This window comes from Sinocyclocheilus grahami, unplaced genomic scaffold (genome assembly GCF_001515645.1).
Source record: "Sinocyclocheilus grahami isolate Dianchi unplaced genomic scaffold, SAMN03320097.WGS_v1.1 scaffold1112.1, whole genome shotgun sequence".
Classification (NCBI taxonomy): domain Eukaryota; kingdom Metazoa; phylum Chordata; class Actinopteri; order Cypriniformes; family Cyprinidae; genus Sinocyclocheilus; species Sinocyclocheilus grahami.
Genome location: NW_015506291.1, coordinates 257,978 through 278,014, shown reverse-complemented (window position 1 = coordinate 278,014; position 20,037 = coordinate 257,978). Strand labels below are relative to the sequence as shown.

General features: G+C 36.4%; 1 protein-coding gene across 1 annotated transcript in view; it reads left to right on the top strand.

Moving 5' to 3' along the window:
• The window catches only part of LOC107566915 (piezo-type mechanosensitive ion channel component 2-like), a 64,150-nt gene that overhangs the window by 38,806 nt on the left and 5,307 nt on the right, over window positions 1-20,037 (top strand). Inside the window, exons 25-38 of the mRNA XM_016252485.1 lie at window positions 649-720; window positions 1,365-1,468; window positions 3,656-3,776; window positions 7,370-7,438; window positions 8,590-8,756; window positions 9,773-9,912; window positions 12,913-13,050; window positions 14,529-14,738; window positions 15,827-15,913; window positions 16,138-16,396; window positions 18,087-18,301; window positions 18,382-18,540; window positions 19,476-19,623; window positions 19,703-19,891. Coding sequence (XP_016107971.1) covers window positions 649-720; window positions 1,365-1,468; window positions 3,656-3,776; window positions 7,370-7,438; window positions 8,590-8,756; window positions 9,773-9,912; window positions 12,913-13,050; window positions 14,529-14,738; window positions 15,827-15,913; window positions 16,138-16,396; window positions 18,087-18,301; window positions 18,382-18,540; window positions 19,476-19,623; window positions 19,703-19,891 — 2,078 coding nt within the window. The remainder of the gene's footprint in view (window positions 1-648; window positions 721-1,364; window positions 1,469-3,655; window positions 3,777-7,369; window positions 7,439-8,589; window positions 8,757-9,772; window positions 9,913-12,912; window positions 13,051-14,528; window positions 14,739-15,826; window positions 15,914-16,137; window positions 16,397-18,086; window positions 18,302-18,381; window positions 18,541-19,475; window positions 19,624-19,702; window positions 19,892-20,037) is intronic.

Below are 20,037 nucleotides of genomic sequence, written 5' to 3'. Positions count from 1 at the left end.
AGGAATACATTACAGTTTAACAGAGATTCACATAGAAAACAGCTGGTCTAGATTGGAATAATATATCATAATTTTTTATGTTTTTACTGTATTTTTGATCAAATAAATGAGCATAAATGAGCAGCCCTGGTGAGCAGAAAAGTCTTCTTTCAAAAACAGTTGAAAATCTGACCGACCCCAAACTTTTGAATGGTTCATACTGAGTACTTTTTCTCATTATACAATAAACATAATTCAATTTATCAAATAATAGATTTGCAATAAAAATAAGTATATTTCAGTATCCAGTTAATTGTAATATTAGTAAATCACGGGGACACAAATGGCACCGTTTCCTGAGAATAATCGAAATGCAGAATACACTTAATTCACATAAATTAAAAATAACAATTGTGTTGTCCTACACACGTTTGACTGAATCTTTGTCGAAACACGCTTTAGTGCAACATCAGTGTCAGTGAACTGAAGGTTTTCTAAATTCCACAAGTGCCTGCGTTTAACTGCGGTGTTAAATGCATTGCAATCAAATCTAAAACACATGAAACGCGCATACCAGAGCTCAGAGTAAATGTGCGCTCTTTGAAACGGTGTTAATGTTTTAAAGCATGTTGTGTGATGGGTTCACTGAAGCACTTCTCTACATTACAGGAGACAACAGCAAAGAGAAGAAGAAAGACAAAAGGAAGCAATGGTGGAAGCCTTGGGTTGATCATGCGTCCAGTTAGTGTCTCCCGAATGCTCATTATTGTGCAACTGATATAAAACTATTCATATTCATTTCACAAGATCCCAATGTTGATCTGATGTCATTCAGATAAATATTGCAGCTCAGATTCACATTTGAAAGGGGAAAATCATAAGATTTCTTTGATGCCTCAACTGTTTCTTCTAAACAACAGTGAGATTAAATAAAGAGCAAAATGAGACTTGTTTCTCAAATGTGTTCCCCTAGAAAAAAACATTAATAATCTCAAATTTGTCTGCCCAGAGATCTCAACAATGTCTCAGATTGAGCTCAGATTTGCTCAAATACCAACATACGCAATCATTAGACAGAGATCTCAATGTGAACTCAATATTTCACATCTAAGCATAGTTTGTGTTTCAAAAATGTAATTAAATATAATTTAAACATGACTGGGCACTGTTTATTCGAATAAATAAATACAAAATAAATAATTTAAAAATAAATTAATAAATTTTTTAAATAATGAAATGCAAAATAATTCATTTTTTTTTTAAATAAAATACAATTTTTATGTTTTTGTTTTTTTTTAAATATAGTTTTTTCATTATATTTTATTATTGGTTTTATGATGTTTTTTTAAATAGAAAAGTGATGTGTGATATGTTGTCTCTTTTAGTGGTCCGAAGTGGCAATTATTACTTATTTGAGACAGATAGTGAGGAAGAGGAGGAAGACGAGGACAAAAAGGACGAGGAACCTCCCAAAAGATCAGCGTTCCAGGTAAATATTCCAGAAACTTCAGTGCTTTACTGCATGCGCACCCTTTTTTAAGTCGTATAACTGTGCTGAATTGTGTTGTTCCCACACGAAACTGTGTTTAACCTAAATGGCTCTGTGTTACGAAAATGTTTCAATGTTTTCTTCTTTTGTTCCCTCAGCACTTAACAATGTTTCGTTATTAACCAGACCACTAATCGAGCGGTAACATCACTAGCGCCCTGACTAACCATCCCTGCTCTGTCGTCTCTTGTAGAGAGCTATCCGAAAGTTTGCCTCTGCTTTGCTGGCTTTACCAAAGTCTGTCATTAAACTGCCCAAAACTGTACTGCAGTATGTAATCAGGGCAGCCAAGGTACTTCACAATGCCTGATATATCTCCTCTCTTCTTGTATGCTGTAGTGTGTGTCAGCTCTCGACAGCTATGGTGCTCCACTGCATTTTCATGCTCTCCAGTTGCTCAAGAGACATGCATTTGTGGAGAGCAAATAGAGCCGAAATGTCTGATTATTACAGTTGCACGTCAATCACCTGGCCGCCGTGTAAACAGAGCAGATACGGTGCAATGCATGGCAGGGAAATGCAGTGTTATTATGCAGTCGATTGCTGGAGCATGCAGGGCTGGGTGATTTATGAACTATTCATGATATATTTGAGATAATGTTGCCATTAGGAGAGTTTTACTTAGCTGGTATGAAAGCGTGAAGATGTTTTAATAGCTGATTTAAACATTTCAGAATTGGTAAGTTTGATTAATTTCTAAAACTTTCTCAAATTAGAACACAGTCCATATTAATATCTTGATTCTGAAGTCTGGTTCAGCACTTCTTTTATGTTTTATTGATTCATGTAAATGAAAATGATTCAAATTAATTTGTGTGTGTGTGGGGGGGGGGACATACACTGTTGATCAAAAATACAGAAAAAACTGTAATATTGTGAAATATTATTGCAATTTCTTATATTGGTTTCCTATTTTAATGTACTTTAAGATAGAATTTATTTCTGTGATCAAAATTGAATATGCTGATTTATAATCAGTGTTGAAACTGTTGTGCTGCTTAATATATACTGTATATATATATAAGTATAACTTGTGATACTTATTTCTTTGATTCTTTGATGAATGAAAAGTTAAAAAGAACAGCATTTATTCAAAATGGAAACCTTTTCTAACAATGTAAGTCTTTGCTATCACTTTTTATCCATTTAACACATTCTTGCTGAATAAAAGTATTAATTTCTTCTTCTTTTTTTAAAGAAAGAAAAAAACTACTGACCTCAAACTTTTGAATAGTAGTGTATATTGTAACACAACATTTATTTTTGGAATAAACACCATTCTTTTTTACTTTTCAAAGAATCCTGAAAAAAAGTTTTTTTAAAAATCCCAAAAATATTGTGCAGCACAACTGTGTTCAACATTGATAATAATCAGAAATGTTTGTTGAGCAGCAGATCAGCATATTATACTGATTTCTGAAGATCATGTGACACTGAAGACTGGAGGAATGATGCTGAAAATACAGCTGCACATCACAGAAATAAATACATTATATCTTAAAGTATATTAAAATAGAAAACTTATTTTAAATTGCAATAATATTTCACAAAATTACAGGTTAATAGATAGATAGATAGATAGATAGATAGATAGATAGATAGAAAAGGATATCTGAAAATATGAAGATATAATATGTTTAGCTTTATCATCCAGCCCTTGATGCATGTGAGCTGCAGATGTTTTTCTTGGGTTTAGTTGTGCCAGTTAAACAAAGGCTGTGTTTTTCTCCTTTGTGAACAGTGGAATCATTCTTTTTTTGGACGAGACCTGACACCACAATCAGAAAGTCTGTCCTTTGGAGCAAAACATCCCCTAAAGCTGGTTCCCTGTCTTCTGTATTGTGTTGGTGTCTTTGATTGACAGGAATATCTGAGGCTTTTCCTAAAACAGTCTGTTTTGCCGGCTCAGTTAAAGGCTGGTTCTTGACTGGAACAGAGTGCAAGTTTATACCCCGCATGTGTATATTTGTTTTTCACTAGAGGGGCAGTTAAATTGGGCTCAAAGACTGGTTCAAAATACCACTGTAGTTAGAAAGAAATTAGACTGGATTATAAACACCCAACCCAAAAGCAGCTCACTGTCCCACTTGTCCATTTCTTTGTCTAACGTGATCCTCTGCTTCTCAGTTTGTGTATCATGCCTGGATAACTGACTCAAAAACCGCCATGAAAGAGAGAAGTAAGGAAAGACGGCGATTCTGGCAAAGGTACACGGAGCGCAGCACGAATAAGAAGAACCAGAAGCAAGGTACGATTATACATCGATTTTAAACTAATCATACTCTTCCTCTGCGGTCAGGGGATGGATGGATGGATTGATGGATGGATGGACGGACAGAGAGATAAACAGATAGATGGACAGACAACAGAGACAATTAGACAGATGGATGGATGGATAGACGAACAAACAAATGGACAGATTGATAGACAGATGGACGAACAAATGGATTGATGGACGGACAGACAGACAGATAGATAGATGATGGATAGATGGATGGATGGACGGATGTCCAGCTCTGGTCTATAGCTCTGTGTTTCTCAAAGACATGCTCGGGTCATTAATAGTAATTTTGTAAACACAAGCTCGACTCTACTGGGAGCATCAAGCGCCTCATTAAACCCCTCTACTGCAGTTTGTAAATGGAGGCTTGCTCTGCCAGCGCTCTCCTGGAGGCGGCTTCCAGGCCCCAGCATTCTTGGGTCTGAGAGATGAAGAGGGCCGTGTTGCATTCGCTACGGTGAATTCATCCCATATGATGACTGGACGGGGTTTCCACCCTCTCGCCAGATCCAGGAGCCAGCTAGAGCCAATAAAACATTCAGTTAATATGTTTTTAAAAAATAGCTTCCCCAGCACACTCACATTTTGAAAATGTGTCTTGACTGAAAAACTGATACATTACTGTAACAAATAGGGATGCACGATATTATATTTTTGCCGATATCTGATATATCGATATATATATATATATATATATTTTTTTTTTATTATTATTTTGGCCGATAGCCAATGCCGATACAATATATATTTCCTTTTGTTTTGAAACAACACCAAGTCTCCCCTGTGCGGAAATTATAAACAAATTATTTTTATTTTGGTTAGTTTTGTGCAAAAAACTTTTTTGCTAGACGTAATAAACTTTATTAAAGTTTTTTTTTTTTTTTTTTTAAATGAGATTGCATTGAAAGCCTTGAAAATAACTTATAAAACCAATCTCTGCTGTGATTTTTTTGTTTTGTTGTTGTTGTTGTTTTTTCCTCGGACAGATGCAGTTGAAGTTGTGGATTTAACATTAATAGATGGTCTAAAGCAAAAGAGCTGTAAAAATTCTAAAAAATCTTTTAGAGCTCCTTATATTCAAGTTTTCATAATCCATTTGAAAAAAGGTGACCCGTGCTGGCAAAATGAGTCTAATGAGTCTAATCTGCAGGCAAAAGAGTGAAAAACATTGATTTTGGTCGAATTTGAGGTTTTCACAAAAATGTGTTCATTAAGCCCTCATCTAGCGATCCCAAGACTCCATATGGTTATTAAACATCTAAAATTATCTTTATTTGTACGTTTTCTGAGAGAAGTACCTTTTCTCTGCTAGCTTCTCACACTGACTCTCATTTGAAGCGCCCGCATAAAGACAACACCGACGGCGTGCGATCCCGATACATATGCACATAATTAAACAGTAGCTATTGAAGTTAGAGCCCGACCGATATGGGGTTTTTGGGGGCTGTTGTCGATACCGATATTAAGGAGTAAAAAAGACCGATATCGATATATCGGCCGATATTCTTTATTTGTAGGCTATATTATAGTACAGTATAGTCAAAAGTTTGGACACACTTCCCATTCGTATGTCCAAACTTTTGACTGGTACTGTATATAGAATACAGTGTATATACATAAACAGAATATATACACATAAACACATTTTTTGCAACGATAACTCAAATGTGGTGATCAAACACTTATAATGATGTGTATTTAACAATTTAACAATACACTTTATTATTCAAAATGAGTCTGACATCAGTGCACTTAACAGTAAAGTTCACTTATTATAAATACACCTAATAAAACACAAATAGAACAATATATATATATATATATATATATATATATAACTTATATTGAAAATAAACAATGTAACTGTGTAGGGCAAGCAAGCTACTGCCAAACCAACAGGGGCAGGTTTATGCAGGAAGCACAGCTTTTACAAATGTAAACATCTAAAATGAATAAATAATAATAATTCTGTGTTGTGTATTTTCTGGTAATCGAATGAACATGCAGAACATGAGGATTCGTATTTAAATAGGCTCATATCGGCCGATAATATCGACAAAAAGATATATCGGTCAGGCTCTAATTTAAGTATTCCCAGAGTCATAAACTATTATATCTTAAATTAATTTTTGGGGAACGGTTGGGGAAAAACATCGGATGTGTAACATTATATTACATCCGTGCATTAGAGCAAGTCTTAATATAGGCCGTCTGTCGCATTAACAATAATGTTAATCAAATGACAAAAGAAAAGAGGGAATCATTTGCTGCACTTGATTGAATTGCTTTTGTAGTTTTAATAATCAATGTATTTGTAATGAACACACTAAAGTGATTTTTTTTTCCATTTGAATTTGTTTTTCTTACTTGAATACTTTCGTTTAGATGCAAAATAAAAAAGTAATACACTATACACTTATTTCTTTCTTATATTTGTTCTTTTTTACATCTGTTCTGATTTATAACAAAAAAATAGCTATATTGTCATTAGATAGATAGATAGATAGATAGATAATAATATCGACAAAAAGATATATCGGTCAGGCTCTAATTTAAGTATTCCCAGAGTCATAAACTATTATATCTTAAATTAATTTTTGGGGAACGGTTGGATGTGAAAAACATCGGATGTGTAACATTATATTACATCCGTGCATTAGAGCAAGTCTTAATATAGGCCGTCTGTCGCATTAACAATAATGTTAATCAAATGACAAAAGAAAAGAGGGAATCATTTGCTGCACTTGATTGAATTGCGTTTGTAGTTTTAATAATCAATGTATTTGTAATGAACACACTAAAGTGATTTTTTTTTCCATTTGAATTTGTTTTTCTTACTTGAATGCTTTCGTTTAGATGCAAAATAAAAAAGTAATACACTATACACTTATTTCTTTCTTATATTTGTTCTTTTTTACATCTGTTCTGATTTATAACAAAAAATAGCTATATTGTCATTAGATAGATAGATAGATAGATAGATAGATAGATAGATAGATAGATAGATAGATAGATAGATAGATGGATACTATTAATATAGTAATGATTATTAAGAAAAGAATAGGAGGAAAAGATGAAATGTTGATAGGTGATCTTGCTTCGGAACCTTCAGAAAACTTTAACGAGTTTTTTTTCTCATAATTGACTTTGCTGACTCTATCGACTTCAAACAGGTGCAGCTCAGTCATTTTGTGTCCGATTCCAACAACACATGCATCATTTTGAAGGTCAATTAATAGAGCATGTCAAAATAAAAATAACAAATTTTGGATTATTTGCTCATTGTGACTCATTTTGCCAGCACAGGTCACAAATATATTAAATATTACTGAATAAATCTGTATATATCAAATTATTTAATTTACATGTGTCATGTTTCTGATTTTTATTCATATAAGCTATAGCTTCTGACGTTTACATCAAAACAGACTCGCGATTTTATGACATCGATACTGCTTAATTTATTCAGAAATCGTGCATCCCTAGTAACAAATCAGGGTAAATGGTTATCATGTGTTTATTACATTGTAATAACACTGTAATTTTTTCATCATCTGCAGTGCATGTGGCCATTGAGGAAGGAGATCAGGAGGAAGGTGTTACAGAGCAGGAGGTATCTGATGGTCCAGGTGAGACCAACTTCAAAAGCCTCCTCATATTATGAGTTACAATCGTCATATGCATCAGTATGCATATAGCTGAGGTCTTATTTTGCCTAAATATCATATATATATATGTTTTTTTTCATTTAGTACTGCCCTTCAGAGGCTACAGAAGATAGTTACATGTTTGCCAGACAACAAAATAAGTAAAATTTGCCCTGATCTTCAAAACTTAATGCATGGTTTCTCCTTCTGGAGCATCAGTGAGCGTTTGAACCTTCTGTAATAGCTGTGTTTGAGTCCCTCAGTTGTCCTCAGTGTGAAAAGATGGATCTCAAAATCATACAATCATTGTTGGAAAGGGTTCAAATACACAAAAATGCTGGAAAACCAAAGAATTTGTGGGAGCTGAAGGATTATTCTGAAGAACAGCAGGTAGTTTAACTCTTCATGACAAACAAGGGACTCATGAACAACTATCACTAAACACAAAACACACAGCTGTGGATCATTCAGCGAACAACACAGCATTAAGAATCAAAACTTTTGAACCGGATCATTTTTATAAATTCAACTATTATTTTCTCTTGTGGACTATATGTGAGCCTGCAGCACAAAAGCAGTGTTAAGTCGCTGGGGTATATTTGTAGCAATAGCCAACAATACATTGTATGGGTCACAATTATTAGGATATTAAGTAAAGATCATGTTCCATGAAGATATTTTGTAAATTTGCTACTGTGACTATATAAAAACTTCATTTTTGATTAGTAATATGCATTGCTAAGAACTTCATTCGGACAACTTTAAAGATGATTTTCTCAATATTTAGATTTTTTTGCACCCTCAGATTCCAGATTTTCAAATAGTTTTATTTCAGCCAAATATTGTGCTATCCTAACAAACCATACATCAATGGAAAGCTTATTTATTCAGCTTTCAGATGATGTATGCATCTCAATTTAAAAAAAGGTACCCTTATTACGGGTTTTGTGCTCCAGGGTCACATATGTAAACCTCTTTTATGAGAAATATCTTATTCAGGTCAGTACTAAATAAACAATAACATGCATTTTGTATGTTCCCTCTTATTTTGGTAAAATAATTAACATTTTGCTGATTCTGAAATGTAAAATGTAATGTAAACTTTTGACCTCAACTGTATCTCTCCACTCCAGATAACACCCTGAAGCGAGTGTTTAACATCGTGAAGTTCTCCTGGGTGCTTTTCCTGACCCTGCTGGACGGTTTCACTGCCTGGCTCAACTCCATCTGCCAGGAGCACATCGATATCTCCACCGTCCTGCGCATTGAGCGCTGCATGCTCACTCATGAGGTCAAGAAGGTAGTGCTGGCACGAGAAATCACTCCAGAGTGCTGCTGATTGGCCTGCATCTGCATTTTTTCTATTTTATCATGTGTTATTGGCTGCATGTGACACATGATCTTTGTTTTTGTTTTTTTTCCTATTTATGTTATAAGTATTTTTTGTTAGTATTTTAACTATTTTATTTTAACTGTTTTGTAGCTTATAGCAACATCTTAAGTAATGATGTAATAATTTAAGAATGCAGATATTGTTAACATGCCAGTGTCTAGAAATGGCGTGCAAAATTTAAAATATGAATAAATCTATATATAAAATATGATATAAAATGAATAAATATAATCTATCATTTTTACAATGAATATATACATTTTTCACAATACATTTCAAGCTTTCAAATATGTAATTTAAATGAGCTTCTCAGATATATCCATACTTGGGAAACAAATGATTTTTGGTAATTCAGTTGAAGCTGAAATAGAATAAAATAAAATAAGTAAAATATTAGATGAAAAACTTACTAAAGAATACGTATCTTAATAAAATGAGATATGTTGCACTAGCAACTTACTGTTATAAATGAGAGTAATAAGTCAAATGACTAAAACCGAAATCTAAAGATAAATAGAAATATTTAAAAAAATATATAATTCAGATGACAAAAGCAAATAAACTTTTTTATATAAAACTGAAAAAAATAAAAAGCTAATTAAAAATATTAATAAGTACTAAAAGTATAGGATAATGTACTTCCAGCTGGTTGTCATTGCAAAATAATTTCAAGTCCTCTGATTCCTTTTTACAGTAAATACTGTCAGAATCAAGCATTTCAGAGAGCCATGTAATAATAATACTATATAAATAACACTAAAATAACAAGTGTCATCGAATCTCAATGGACTTCATGGAATCGACTGCAGAATCAGTATTAGCACCAATGCTATAATTACACTTCACATGAATCATGAGCATCATGCTTGGAACGGACAGCACTGTAAACCTTGAGGTTTAACCCCTCGTCTGCTGCCCTGCAGGGGAATATTCCATCGCGGGACAGCATCCACACGTACTACCAGAGGCAGATGTGCAGGCCAGCGTCCGCTGAGGACAAGTACTTCAGCCCTCTGCGGAGCCAGGCTTACGAGTCCGATCTCTCTGGAGAAAACCTGTCCAGGTGAAGAAACGCCACTCAATGCGTTCTAGATCTGTTTGAAACTAGGGTTCTGTGTCTTTTTACAAAGCATTCTGTTGCAGCTGAATAACATGAGCAAAAATCAGCAGCCTACAGAACACTTTTGGAACTTTTGCCTATGCTTTTAATAAAAACACCACAGCAAAAACAACTAGATTAATACAAATTTCAAATATTAAAGTGTTAAAGACAAGTAAACAGTCAGTAATAAAATAGGAACAAACAAATCAATTAGCAACAGCATAAATAATTACAACTGAACCTAATTTCAGGTACAGAAACTGTAATTAAAAGTTTAAAAACACTGCATAGGTTTCTTTTCATAAATAAAATATAGATTAATTAGATTGGTTAACAGCTGATTGGTTCTCTCCTGTATCGGTAGCCAATGAGCTCGCTGCTCAACAATCAAATATATGACTAGTGCTTGCTGTAGCAGTTTGCAGTGTGCTTCAGAAACCCTCCACCTTCCCCAGCTCCACCTGTATAGATCTCTACGAGGTGATTCATGTATGCTATATGTATGTTATATTCGCAGCAGCAGCATTTCTTACGTGCTCACAGCAGCATGTTGTGGATGTGTTGGCAGCAGCAGCAGTGTAGCAGATCTATTCCACCAAGACCAAATACATTATCATTGTCATGTACATTACCATGCCAGTCCCTCCGAGAGTTGTCATGACAGAAATATATTCAGTCAAGATCAGTGAATGATTTTCTTTTGTTCTTTGATTAACATTAATGACAGGCAGTGCGTTTATTAGGCTGCTGTTTCTTTAACACCAAACGCACGCAGATCTAAAAACACTGTACACGTGTGCTCTCATCTTTCTCATCTGTTTACGTTCACTTAAGACAAAAACGGCTGTGTTTATGATGATATACTGACGTAGTTTCTTGCATACTGCTCGATAAATACGAAAGAACTCAGTTCCAACCCGAAACAACCTTTTCTGCAGTGAAATGCACGCAAACAAGGCGCAAGTTCTTTCCGTTCCTGCACTTAAATGGTTATAAATCACATTAAAATGCGAACGTAGGAATTGTTAAGCAGAATCGAAATGCATGCGTCTTATCGAATACCCGGTTATTGGAAATATGGAACCGGTTCTAAAATGGAACCGGTTTTCGATACCCAACCCTATTTGAGACATGGAAAATGGATGGAAAGAAAATCTAATTTATGCACATGTAATTTAATTGTTACTTTCAGCTTTATAAAGTTTAAATAATATTGTTTCATGCCTCCAGACAGATACTCTCAATGTCTACTCAATGACTAATCCAGAAAGTCCCACTTATCTCAGGGTTGATTTACCTCCAAGAAAAGCACTCTTTTGTTTTCTTAACCCGGAGAAAGGTCTTCCGTTAAAGCTGTCTGCAGAAATTGGGAGCTGAAGTACGACAGAGGATGTGTTTAGTAAATGCTCAGTTGTATGGTTGGGTATTGTTCGAATCTTATTTATTCAGATTCTTAATGATTCCCATTTTCGTTTCCAATAAAGTGCAAAAAAAGAAGTCCGATTTTTAGATATGAAACATATATTTTCTTTGTCTTTTTTTGCAAAGCATTATATTGCAGATGAATGCCATGAACAAAAATCAGCAGCCTAAACAACACTTACGCGAGGAGATTTTTTCATATGGTTTATACCAAATATACCACAACTAGAAAACCAAATATAGATGCCAAACTTTATTAAAGACAAGTGAACAGTCAGTAATAAAAATAGCATAAATAAATGCAGGTACAGAAATTGAAATTAATTGTAATCAAATGTAAAATGACACTATATAGTTTTCTTTTTATAAATAAAATATAGATTAATCCTTATTAACGTGTCAACAGATCAGTGAGTGATTTTATTTTTCCTTTGTTCTTTGATTAACATTAATGGCACAGACAACAGCAGGAATATGAGGCTGCTGTCACTTTAAGACCTAATGCATCGGTCCAATATACTGACACACGTGTTTGTTTTTCCTCAACTGTTTACTTTCACTCAAGACCGACTGAGTTTATGAGGATATTTTGACATAATTTTGTGTGTATTTGTCTGTTCACGTGAAAGAGAACTCAACTCAGTATTCGTGCAATATATGGGAGGCGGCTTTCTGTGTTCATGCTGTGGATGTGAAAACTGTACGAGTGCTGACTTGAGTTCTCTTTTGCATCTTCTTGCACTTTAAAATGTGCCTGATAAGCGGAATTGAAATGTGCATGTCTTATCGAATCTGCAGTTCTTGGAAATTCATAACCAGTTCTAAAATGGAGCTGATCCTTGATACCCAGCCCTAATTCGGGTGTCTATATAAGCGCACAAAGTAGTTTGAAGAGGATTTTTAAAACTGCACAAGACCAAGGCAGGACTAGCTGTCTACTAGTAAAAAAACCTGGTGTATAAAAGTATGACATGAGCAGCACTTTCCTTTGAATATCAGCTTGTTTAGTGACACATGTGAACTATAAATCAGACACTGTTCTCATCAAAGGAGCAGCTTAGTTCAGTGTAGCAGCCTGTTATTTTGCAGGACGACTTACTTATTTTGACTCTCACTACACCCAGTGTAAGGCACACACTGCGATAAGGTGTTTGCCAAGGATTCAGTGCGCCAGATTTCAACAACACCCTTCAGTCTCACCAGCTCACCGACGCCAAATCATCAGATTCCTCTGCTAATTTAAAAAAATATTATTTACAATATAAAATAACTGTTTTCTATATGAATATATAGTCAAATGCAATTTATTGCTGTGATCAAATCTGTTTACACTTAAAATAAAACCATGGTTCCTTAGTAAAATCATAATATTTCCATATCATTTCTTGTAATACTGTGGTACTAATTGATTGCTATATTCCTATACCATATTGTTTGCATGACATCTGAAAGGTGCCATATTCAACAAAACGTGCTAATGACATGTTATTTATTGTAAGTGAATCCTGAATCTGGTTCTTGTCTGTGTGTTTTCTGTAGTGTGTACACAGAATCCACTGTGCTGTATGAGTCCACTCTGGACCAGCCTGAGGAGACCAGCGACAGTGTTCTCAAAACCAGCCAGCGCTCTCGACCCAGACTCTGCCGCCTGCCTAGTGTAGACCTGCAGTCGTCGAGGTATGAGCCCTGCTTCAGACCGGCGTGTGTTTCTGTGTACTTACAGCTCCGGGGCTTTCTGTCATTACCTGTTAGGAGGCAGGTGACTCTATTATGTGTGTAAACCAATCTGTCCTGAGCGTTAACATGCACGCACACACACACACACACACACTGTACACACACACACACACACACAGACATGCATACACACACACTCGCACCAGCACACGCACACACACACACAGACAGACACACACACAGACACGCATACACACATGCGCACACACACACGCACACACACTCAGACACACACAGACACGCATGCACACACACTCGCACCAGCGCGCGCACGCACGCACACACACACACACAGACAGACAGACACACACACACACAGACACACACACACACAGACCGGTGTGTATGGTTACTGTAGCCCTGTGATGACAGACAGACAGACAGACAGTGTTTCCAGAACCTTCTGCTCACACACAGCCAAAGCACAATGCACACAGATATTCAGAGTGAATTCAGTCACAACGCCACACACATTAGATACATAATGCATGGTGGATCAGTCTGTTATTAATTTGTGGTGTTTGATAAGGTGCTGTCAATTCATCCCACACAGTTTGAATAACAAAAATAAAAAAGGTAATTGCAACTTTTTATCTTACTATTTGGACATTGTTTCTTGCATTTCTGAAAAAAAGGTCAGAATTGCGAGATACAAAATTGTGAGATAAAAATAAAAAATCTGAATTCTGAATTTTCTCACAGTTCCGTTCTCTTTTTCCGCCACAGAATTGAAAAAATAAGGGTAATTGCTACTTTTTGTCAAAATAGAAAATAAAAAAATTCTCGCAGTCGAGTTTACATCTTACAATACATTTTTCCCTCTGAATTCTGGGTTTATATATCATATTTATATGGCAATAAATAAACAAGTAAAAGTAAGTAAGTATTACTAAATAAAAGTATAAAAATTACTGAATGAAAAAAATATATATATGTCTATATATATATATATATATATAATATATAATACTAAACTAACTAATAAACTACTAAATAAAAATGTGAAGATGACTTTTGTCAAAATAGAAAATAAAAAAATTCTCGCAGTCGAGTTTACATCTTACAATACATTTTTCCCTCTGAATTCTGGGTTTATATATCATATTTATATGGCAATAAATAAACAAGTAAAAGTAAGTAAGTATTACTAAATAAAAGTATAAAAATTACTGAATGAAAAAAATATATATATGTCTATATATATATATATAATACTAAACTACTAAACTAACTAATAAACTACTAAATAAAAATGTGAAGATGACTAAATATGGGACCTGGGCAGTATGCAGTGTTTTATGCTAGTGGTCCATTCTGAACACCTTGAGGTCACTCAGGTAATGTGGGATGGTGCTTCCCTCTTGTGGTTATTTGCATGAATCACAAGCTCACCTGTATTGTGTGTGTTCCTCTGGCAGTGAGCTGTCCTCGCAGCAGGAGGCAGACCTTCCAGAGCATCCAGACAAACTCTGGAGCAGCACCTCAGACCTGCCGCCTCCCTCGTACAGCAAAGCCACGGGCCTGGACTCAGCGGGACGCACCGAGGGCAGCAGGCTGAGGATCCAAACACCTGACGATGAGAAGAGCGCCGACACTCAGCTGACAGCCAGCGAGCTGCTGCAGAGCAGGTGACCTCACGTCACCTGTGTGAGAGACTTCTAGACTGTGTCTACAGAAGAGTTTTATTCTTCTTTTCAAAAGCATTATCATTCAGTAGTTTTGGATTGGTAACATGTTTTTGAAAGAAGTCTCTTCTGCTCACCAAGACTTCGTTTATATGATCACAAATACAGTAAAACAGTGAAATATTATTTCAACATAAAACAGCTGTGTTCTATGTGAATCTGTGTTAAACTGTAATGTATTTCTGTGATGCGCAGCTGTATTTTCAGCATCATTCCTCCAGTCTTCAGTGTCACATGATCTTCAGAAATCAGTATAATATGCTGATCTGCTGCTCGACAAACATTTCTGATTATTATCAATGTTGAACACAGTCGTGCTGCACAATATTTTTGTGGAAACTGTGATGCATTTTATTTTTCAGGATTCACAGATGAATAGAAAGTTCAAAAGAGCAGCATTTATTTGAAACCGAAATAACATTATAAATGTTTTACTGTTACTTTTGTTTGATTTAATGTGTCCTCACTGAATAAAAGTATTAAAAATAATAATAATAATAATTACTGACCCTAAACTTGTGAACAGTAGTGTATGTAAAAATACAATCATATAACATTTGATTCATGTGTTGCAACACATTATGCATTCGTATTTCCAACAATGCTTAAAATTATACAACAGCAACTATAATATTTTAAGGTCCAATTGGTTAAATTATGTTCTTAAAACAAGGCTATTTATGTAATGTGGAGGGCATATGGTTCTCATTGTGACAACAAAATAAACGTGATAAATATTTCCAGGGCAATAGCAGTGAAAATGTTCAGAAGCCTTTTGTGGCCAAGACGTCATTATAGACTTTACGATAAATTACGAAAATTAAATTAAACTAAAAACAAATACATAACTAAATAATAAATAAATAAAAACCTTAAGTTAGAAATATAAAAAAAACTATATTAGAAATGTTAAAAGTGTGACCAGTCTCCCTGTATGTGAAAGCACACTTCAAAAGTGCATTAGAACTGATTGTGTCTGTGTTATACAGTGAGTGCACACTGAAATCCCATCTGATGTTGTTCTCCGTCAGGACGTTCTACGACGAGGAGCTGGAGGCGTCGGAGCATTTCTACCGCTCTCAGCCGCAGCTCCTCCAGCTCTGCTACGCTCTCTACATGTGGAGGGCATATGGTTCTCATTGTGACAACAAAATAAACGTGATAAATATTTCCAGGGCAATAGCAGTGAAAATGTTCAGAAGCCTTTTGTGGCCAAGACGTTAAAAGTGTGACCAGTCTCCCTGTATGTGAAAGCACACTTCAAAAGTGCATTAGAACTGATTGTGTCTGTGTTATACAGTGAGTGCACACTGAAATCCCATCTGATGTTGTTCTCCGTCAGGACGTTCTACGACGAGGAGCTGGAGGCGTCGGAGCATTTCTACCGCTCTCAGCCGCAGCTCCTCCAGCTCTGCTACGCTCTCTACAGCATGCTGGTGGCTCACTCTCAGATGCTGTGTTATCTGGTCATCATCCTCAACCACATGATCTCCGCATCGGTGGCCACGCTGGTGCTGCCCATCCTCATCTTCCTCTGGGCCATGCTGTCGGTTCCCCGGCCCAGCAAACGCTTCTGGATGACAGCCATCGTCTACACGGAGGTATCGCCTCTCTGATGGTCCTCTCTCAGACCGCATGATAGTGAGAGAAACTCATTTACAGTGTCCTTGTGTTAATGCACGTGCTATAGTAATAACAATACATTATGCAGAATTACAAACACTACAGTAAGTGCATGTTGTTAATTAATATTACTCAGTACTGGTAACAAGGGCACCTTAAAATAAAGTCTAACCAGGTTTTGGATTACAACAAGGTCGCATTAGTTAATGCATTATCTAACATTAATTAACAACGAGCAACGCATTTACTAATCCTTGTTTATGTTAGTTAATAAAAGCACAGCTGTTCATCGTGAGTTCACGTCAGCTCAGATCCATTAAATAATATTTACAGAGACAGTTTTTGATTTGAATCATGTATTAGTAAATGAACCAGTTTAATAAATGCTTTAGAAGTATGTTTGTATTGTTCATATTAACCAAACAACAACAAGTGTTGCCACATGTTCTCTTAACCCTCATATTGTGTTTTTGGAGAGGATTTTCTTTTTCTTGAAAATGCTTGTTAATTTTCTCGCATTGGACTGAAACTTACTGACGTTGCTCACACAGGGTTTAACAACTTCACCAAAAATAACTCTTTTTTTTAGTTTTTTTCCTCACCTTGTTATACACTTGTAGGGTTCTCAGTCAGAGATGACAGCTTAAAGGAATAGTTCACCCCAAAATGAAAGTTTGCTGATAATCTACTCACCCTCAGGCCATCCAAGATGTAGATTAATTTGTTTCTTCATCAGGTTTGGAGAAATGTAGCATTGCATCACTTGCTCACCATTGGAGGGAATGGGTGCCGTCAGAATGAGAGTCCAAACAGCTGATAAAAACATCACAGTAATCCACAGCACTCCAGTCCATCAGTTCACATCCGGAGAAGACACAAGCTGCAACACATCCATCAAGAAACATGTGTCTATAATCCATAATAACTCTTCCTCCAGTGAAAAAGTGCATCTGCTGTTGTCTCTCGCATCAGAATCCAGCCTCATATTAGTTTAGAGCTGTTTAAACGCTGCTTGATCTGTGCAGATTTCTCTCCTGATTCACACCAGAACACTGACTCACTGGAGGAAGAGTTATTATGGATTATAGACACATGTTTCTTGATGGATGTGTTGCAGCTTGTGTCTTCTCCGGATGTGAACTGATGGACTGGAGTGCTGTGGATTACTGTGATGTTTTTATCAGCTGTTTGGACTCTCATTCTGACGGCACCCATTCACTGCAGAGACACTGATGCAATGCTACATTTCTCCAAATCTGATGAAGAAATAAACTCATTTGCATCTGGAATAGCCTGAGAGTGAGCACATTTTCAGCTAATTATCATTTTTGGGTGAAATATTCCTTCCATATAAAATATCCAGTTTGAAAAAGCAGTTGCATTTGTCATGAAACAGAAGTAGCAACAGATTTTTTCATTCCATGTTGTGACATCGAAGTGTAATGGATTATTAGAAAATAAAAAACGTAGGGCAGGAACTTTGTTCTGTCCATCAGACTAAATGATTGGACAAGTGATCATGAGCTGAGCCCAAAATATAAAAAACATGAAACCTATGCTTGGATGAATCATTCACGATAAGATCCATTACATGCCAACTTTAAGAACAATGCAATTATTAAACCATGTAAGTGCAGTAAAACTGAAGTGAAACTGGTTTCTCCACAGAAACACTCTGCTGCGGCTGACATCACTTCCTCTCTGTCAGAGGATCAGGTTCCCGAGGCCTTCCTGGTGATGGTGCTCATCCAGTTTGGGACGATGGTGGTGGACCGTGCGCTGTACCTGAGGAAGACTGTGATGGGGAAGGTCATCTTCCAGGTCATCCTGGTCTTCGGGATTCACTTCTGGATGTTCTTCATTCTCCCAGGAGTCACCGAGAGGTAAATGACGAATACTGTCATCATTGAACCCGTTTAAGAAGCTCGAGGTCATCTAACGTGTGACTGGATTTGATTTCTAGGCGTTTCAGTCAGAACACAGTTGCCCAGCTCTGGTACTTCGTGAAGTGCATCTACTTCGGTCTGTCAGCCTATCAGATCCGCTGCGGTTACCCCACTCGCGTGCTGGGAAACTTCCTGACCAAGAGCTATAACTACCTCAATCTCTTCCTCTTCCAAGGGTACGAAATACAGCTGGACTCATTACACCTCCACATTACAGTGTGTTCAGCCTCAGAGACGCTGATCCTGAGATTTACAACATATTAAAGTCATTCTTCATGTGCATGACCACAAATAATGCTACATATACAACATTTGGAGTGAGCATTATAATGCTTTTATTCATCAAGGACACATTAAATTGATCAAAAGTGACAGTAAAGACATTTATAATGTTACAAAAGGTTTCTATTTAAAAAAAAAAATGCTGTGCTTTTGAACTTTCTATTCTATAATCTGTGAATCCTGAAAAAAATATTGTGCAGCACGACTGTTTTCAACATTGATAATAATCGGAAATGTTTCTCGAGCAGCAGATCAGCATATTATACTGATTTCTGAAGATCATGTGACACTGAAGACTGGAGGAATGATGCTGAAAATACAGCTGCGCATCACAGAAATACATTACAGTTTAACAGAGATTCACATAGAAAACAGCTGTTAGAAATTCTCTAGTTAGACTAATTTGTTTTATGAAATTCATTCTACATGATGATGGGTAAACAGTTATTGACAATTATTTGTCATGTCATGACAATATTTGTCATAAAATCATGTTTGGTAATCAAGATCATTGTCATTTTATTTATTTGTCTATTTTATTTATTATTTTTTTAGATTATGATTTTAGATTTTTTTGCACCCTCTTCCAGATTTTCAAATAGTTGTATCTCAGCCAAATATTGTCCTATCCTAACAAACCATACATCAATGGAAGCTTATTTATTCAGCTTTCAGATGATGCATAAATCTCAATTTCGAAAAATGACCCTTATGACTGGTTTTGTGGTCATAATGTGTATAATACATTTAGTGCATACCATACTTTGTTTCTGGTGCGTCAGAAGCGCTCGAGTCCTGACCGAGTCTCATCTTTCTGAATGGTGCTCAGGTTCCGGTTGGTGCCGTTCCTGACGGAGCTGCGGGCGGTGATGGACTGGGTTTGGACCGACACCACGCTCAGTCTGTCCAGCTGGATCTGTGTGGAGGACATCTACGCTCACATCTTCGTGCTCAAGTGCTGGAGGGAGTCGGAGAAAGTGAGAAGACATCCAGCCAGTGTTTGTCAAAGCAGCATTCAGAAGCAGGATTCACGGTGGTGTGTTTGTGTGTTCTCAGAGGTATCCTCAGCCTCGAGGACAGAAGAAGAAGAAGGTGGTGAAGTACGGGATGGGGGGGATGATCGTGATGCTGCTCATCTGTATCGTCTGGTTTCCTTTGCTCTTCATGTCTCTGGTCAAATCTGTGGCTGGAGTGGTCAACAAACCGCTGGACGTGTCTGTCACCATCACACTGGGCGGCTTTCAGGTGTGTGGATGTTTATGGGTTTAGGGGTGGAGATGGGTGGGTTTAGGGGTGGAGATGGGTGGGTTTAGGCGTGGAGATGGGTGGGTTTAGGCGTGGAGATGGGTGGGCTTAGGGGTGGATATGGGTGGGGTTAGGGGGGGAGGTGG